The sequence below is a fragment of the Cryptomeria japonica genome, chromosome 5 (assembly GCF_030272615.1).
Source record: "Cryptomeria japonica chromosome 5, Sugi_1.0, whole genome shotgun sequence".
NCBI classification, from domain to species: domain Eukaryota; kingdom Viridiplantae; phylum Streptophyta; class Pinopsida; order Cupressales; family Cupressaceae; genus Cryptomeria; species Cryptomeria japonica.
In genome coordinates this window covers 287,074,965-287,080,902 of record NC_081409.1, presented here as the reverse complement: position 1 = coordinate 287,080,902, position 5,938 = coordinate 287,074,965, and the positions used below count along the sequence as shown (strand labels likewise).

The 5,938-nt window shown below is 34.7% G+C and overlaps 1 protein-coding gene across 1 annotated transcript; it reads left to right on the top strand.

The window, feature by feature from the left end:
• The first annotated feature begins 1,648 nt into the window (after positions 1 to 1,648).
• On the top strand, positions 1,649 to 4,202 carry LOC131043990 (putative UPF0481 protein At3g02645). The gene is made up of 2 exons (XM_057977254.2): positions 1,649 to 2,686; positions 3,212 to 4,202. Exons 1-2 carry the CDS (start codon positions 1,808 to 1,810, stop codon positions 3,977 to 3,979), a joined length of 1,647 nt encoding a protein of 548 aa, XP_057833237.1. The 5' UTR covers positions 1,649 to 1,807; the 3' UTR covers positions 3,980 to 4,202.
• Positions 4,203 to 5,938: the final 1,736 nt, after the last annotated feature.

Below are 5,938 nucleotides of genomic sequence, written 5' to 3'. Positions count from 1 at the left end.
TTAAAATTTTTCGGTTGTTTAATTTAAAGATTGTACCTGTCACTTCGTCAGAAATGATCATAGATCATAAATCTTTGAGAAAACTCTCTGGTTTAGTTTTGTTATTTGAAAAGATTTGAACCTTTGAGCTCCAGGCCAAAATTTTACTGTTGTTATGCATGGTAGACTTTTTCATTTTTGAATGCCGAGGATTACCTAGTACTCGAGAGGTTTGTGAAAGCGGTTTTCATTTCTACCGTAGTGATGAAATTGATAACTAAAATGATATAATTTTTTAAAATTATAATTTTGTATTTTTTTAGCAATTGAGGGTTATCATTTTTTGCAGGAAAGTACCTCATGTAATAATAATAATCTATAGGTAAAAAAAAGCTAGATCTTGTTAATATCTTTAAAAAAATAGTAAAAAAAAATTAAGGTATTTAATTTTAAATGTGATATATAAATAAATTATTGTAACATATATATTTTAACTCAATTTTTATATATAATATTAAACTTGTAATTATAGAGCTTTCATAACCTATACTCTATTACAATTCAATCTAGGTTTAATTATTGCGATTACAACTTCAATCCAATTTTTGGGACTATGTTCTCATTCATAGTTTTAATCTTTGAACTTTTGAAATTTATAATGTTGTTTGACATGGTGGTGTTGATAAGTATCATTGGAAATTTTAGTGGTAGGAGATTAAGGTGACTATTTGGAAACACATCATAATAGATATAGCTCCATGATTGATTGATAATTGTATTTCTTAAGGTTTGGTGGAATCCATAATGATCTGCTCAAGAAAGGTTGAAAAAAATGAGGGCTCTAAAGAGGTTGTTCCGAAGTAGAAAATTTGCAAAAGGTTGTGTTCATATCTTTAGTTGCAGGAGTTTGAGAATTTTTTTCAACGTGTACAAGGTTTTAGAAATTCCAATATTGTTGCCTATAAAAGTTTGTAGAAATATATGCATCTGTAATGATTGTATGTTTATAACAATGCTGCCCAAAGACTTGCAAGAACAAATGCCCCTAGATCGTGTAGCAAATAAAGACAAAATTAACTAACAAAACAAATATTCCATAAATCAACAAAAAACATAAGTGTGATATAGAAAGAATATAAAAACAATGATAAAATAACCCTACACTTACACATAGACATCATCAAGAGACTTAGCAAATTTTTTGATCACACAAATTAATGAATAAAACCCTTAAACTCACAAATATTTGATAAAAACCTTTAGATGTTTAAAAAAAAAAAAAACCACTAAAATCTACTATTAGTACACCATCAAACTCTTGGCTATCATTCAACCAAAAACTATTTTTACAAAAATACAAAAACACAAAACCGTTTAAAGTAGTGTACCACTGCTTTGCATTAGATGAGAGTTTCAAAAAGGTTTTGTCGGTACTGGTGGGAGGGATTTACCATAAAAGATAGAGCATTGTGTATAGTGGGTAATACCAAAAAAAAATATGGAGTGGAGTGGATGATGGTGAAAAAACTTGGTTTGAAACAATACACTTTGGCGAAAAAATTTGTGGTATGCGCCAAAATGACGAATACACGTGGCCTGTAGCTTATAATGAAAATTTTTGTTTGATACCATACAAGGAGCATGGGATCAAGTTTCAACTGCAGCCACTCAACAAATTCGTTTGTGTTCGATCAGGATAAGATTTATATACCAGCACTCGATCTCTTCCACAATTTCTCCTTAAACCCTTCTAGTTATGCGTCATGTTCATCAAATGTTGCAATTCATTTCAGTATTCTGCGATTCCCTAAGTTAGAGATTCGGAACAATGATCGATCAAGATGAATGGATTCTTCAAATCAGACATGGTCTTTGCGAAGACAATGAATTGGTAGAAGAAGAGAGCGAATTGCGCATATGCGTGTTCAACGTCCCAAAGGAATTACTGGTAGTGAAGACAGAAGCATATATTCCACAGTCTGTTTCTATCGGGCCATATCACCGCTGGAAACCTGAACTGTACGAGATGGAGAGGTACAAAGTGGGCGCCGCGCGAAGATACCAGAAAAGAATCGCCGCTCAAAAATTTGAAGTCGTAGTGGAAGAGTTGCGGAAGTACGAGTGGCAAATCCGAAGCTGTTATCACAAATACCTGGACTTCAGTGAGGAAGCCCTGGCTTTGCTAATGGCGTTGGACGCCGCCTTTGTTCTCGAGTGCTTGCAATTCTATGCAAAGCAGGCGGACAAAACAAGCCAGGAAGTGTCCTCGGAAGTAAAGCAGCTGGGAAACGTTCTCGATCCTTCTGGAAGAAGCGCGGCTCACAATGCTATTATGAAAGATCTAATGATGCTCGAGAATCAGATACCTTTGTTTGTCTTACGAAAGCTTTTGGAAATGCAGCTGCTTTCTGAGGCAGGGGCGGAGGAGAGGCTCTGCAATATGGTGACACTTGCGTGCAAAGAATTGTCGCCTTTCATGTTCAAAATGCCGGAGACTTCAAAGCTCCAGATAAAAGATCGGGGACACATACTCGAAGTGCTCTATTACTCGCTTGTCCCCGTCCCCCCCAAAGTTGATTCTTTTCGCAGTGCCGTTGAAATGGAAGAGCAGCCGCTGCCGGATATGACTAATGTCCAGAAAGCTTTTAATTTTCTATGGAGGGCGCTCTCTGCACTCAATGTCCGCCCCATTCAACGGATATTTCAGGCAAGGAAGCAATTTTTGAGTATTTATTTTCAACATTTCCCTTATTTTCTTAAAGAATCAAATGCGCGCATAAAGGAAAGATTCTTTTCTCATTTGATACTAAATAATTTCTGTATTTGCATAAAAGAATTTAGATCCTGATTTCTCACCTGAAATTTCATGCCTTTTTATGAAAGATTTACTGAAACTACTCGTAAATTTTCATAAAAAATTTAAATCCTGATTTCATGCCTTTTTATGAAAGATTTACTAAAACTACTAATAATTTTCATACAAAAATTGAGATCCCGATTTCATGCCTTTTTATGAAAGATTTACAGAAACTTCTCGTAAATTTTCATACAAAAATTTAGATCCCGATTTCATGCCCTTTTATGAAAGATTTACTGAAACTTTCAGAAAATATTCATACTAAAATTTAGATCCTGATTTCATGCATTTTTATAAAAGATTTACTGAAACTTTTAGAAAATTTTCCGAAAGAGTTGATAAATTATACTCTGGTTTTACGGGAGGGTCGTCCAGGTCGTAATAAAGCTGCCTTTACGCCTTGTTTCCGCTCTCGGAAACCTGCCGGTTCTTAGGGCTTTGAAGGGGCCGATTCTCATCATCTTCAATTCTTTTTCCGCCGAGAAAACTGACCAGGACGGCACAGGCGAGGACGATTCTTCTGTGGAAATTCCTCCTACACGAGATGAGCTGGATATCGCGTCCATTTCCAGCTTATATTCAGCCGGAGTAAAATTCCTTCCCACGGACGGAGACCTTACCACAATACGCTTCGACCAGAAGACTGCCACACTGTACCTTCCCAAAGTTAAATTAGATGCTACTTCAGAAGTGGTTCTCAGAAACCTGGTGGCTTTTGAAGCTTCGGCGAGCCCCGGGGCTTTCATCTTTACTCGCTACACGGATTTAATGAATGGAATGATCGACAGCGCGGAAGATGTTCGATTGCTCCGAAGCAGCGGGATTATTTATAATTACTTAGAAAGCAACGGAAAGGCTGCGAGCATGTGGAACAACATGGGTAAATGCGTGAAATTGACCAAAGTTAAGCAACTGGATGAGGTCATAGCTGAGGTAAATAAGTTTCACGGCAGGAAATGGAGAGTTGCTCTGGAGAAGAGCCTGAAAACTTATGTGTTTGATTCTTGGAAAATCCTGTCTCTCTTTGCTGCGTTTATACTTCTCGCCCTCACATGTTTGCAGGCCTTCTGCTCTGCGTATGACTGCAAGAGATGGTTTAGCGACACTGATTTTGTTGAGGAGTCTGAGCGACTGGGTAAATAATTCCTCGGATAGGCTACTTGTTTTTTCATCCGCCTGTATCTTTGTATTTATGTGATTTCAAGTACTCTGTGGCTTTACCCATATTTTCTGCTGCTGTAATTCTTGCTTTGACTGAAAGGAACAAGTATCATGTACTTAGCTCTGCAATGTTTCGTGTTCCTGTTAATTTCAGAACATAAATTCAAAAAATTAGTTATCTCCAGACACGCTTTTAAGCATTAAAGATTGGAATCGGCTAATTTCTACATAAAAATAATGTTCGCCCAAAAATTTTAGTTAAATTTCAAAAAATTGGTTGTATTATGTAAATTTTTTTTTTTTTTTTTATAAACTGGTGTGTTATTTTGTGTGGAGATTAGCTGCTGGGTGTCTGTTAAATTTTTTTAGATGGTTTATTAATTAAAGTAAATTTGATGTGAGTACTTTGTAAATGAAAAGATTGATAGTATTTTCTAAAAATGGTAATTGTATTGAATAATTCATCCAACATGGGAATATATTTTGGAAAGACAAATACTCTAAACTTTAGATTAGATAAGCTTGATAATGATACTATTATTATCACTATTATTATATTATTATTATACTAGCATAATATTAATAAACACTCCGTCATTAATAACTTAATAAGGGTTAAGGTTGAATTAGGTTCAAGTTAAGGGTCAGTGTTCACTTTGGTATATTGTTAGGGTTAGGGTTCAATTCGATTTAGTGTTCGATTTAGGTTTAGGGTACAAGTTAGGGTTAGGATTAGGGTTCTATTAGGTTCATGTTTATGGTTAAGATTCAATTTGGTTTAGTGTTAGGTTTAGAATTAAGATTAAAGGGTTTAATTTAGTTATATTTTCAATACACAACAATATAATAGTAATATATTTGGTTTAGGGTTAGACTTCTCTTTTCTTTAGTGTTAGGATTAGGACTCAATTTGTTGTAGGTTTAAAATTCAACTTGATTTAAGGTAAGGATTTATTTTGGTTTAATATGAGGGTTATATATCAACTTTGTTTAATGTTCAATTAGATTTTGACTTTAGGTTTAATTTGGTTAAAAATTAGAACTACAATTCAATTTGGCTATTTTTGGTTTAGGGTATAATTTGGCTTAGGGTTAGGGTTAGGGTACCTTCTAGTTTAATATTCAATTAGGATTAGTCTTAGGGTTCAATTAGGTTTATAATTAGCATTCAATTTGGTTTAAGGTTAGGGTTTATTTATTTCAGCGTTAGGGGTAGAGTTTAATTTGGTTTAGGTTTGAATTAGCTTTAGGGTTAGGGTTCAATTTTCCTTAGAGTTAGGGTTATGACTCAATTTGGTTTAGGGTTCAATTAGTTTTTGACTATTGCGGTTCAATTTGGTTTAGGGTTCAATTAGGTTTATTGTTAGCATCCATTTTGGTTTACTATTAGGGTTGGATTTGGTTTATCATTAGATTTTTTTTTTATTTTTAATTTTAGTGTTTGGGGTATAAAAAGAGCAGCCTCCCTAGCCTAGAGAAGGACACAATTCACAAATTATTATAGGTTCCACGCAGAGGTGGGCCCTCCACTATTGAAGGCGCTTACCATAAAAGGTACAAATCTGACCAAAATAAATTTGAAGACTCCTCAAATGGCATTGTCTATCCAGCATCCAGATTTTACCATTGACCATGTTTAATAATTAATTGAAAAATAAAATCTAACAAACCAAATATTGTTATATTTTATTTTTAATGAATTAAAAACATGGTCAAATGGTACAGTCTTGGTGCTGCGTAGACAGAGATCCTCAAATGATACTGCGATCTTCTAATATTAATGTGCTGCACCAGTAATGAATAAGGCAAATCATGAGTATAAAAGTCAATGCCAAACATTATCTGCAGAACCTCCTGCTAATGCATGCATTAACTAGCGCCGACCCTTTCACCAATAAGCACCAGACCCAACAAATCGGGGAGATGAAAATATGCAACATG

Excerpts from the sequence above, each read along its gene's own strand:
- LOC131043990 (XM_057977254.2), top strand. The coding sequence starts at position 1,808 with ATGATCGATCAAGATGAATGGATTCTTCAAATCAGACATGGTCTTTGC. Across the intron at positions 2,687-3,211 it reads CCATTCAACGGATATTTCAG|GTCGTAATAAAGCTGCCTTT; the intron begins GCAAGGAAGCAA and ends AGGGTCGTCCAG.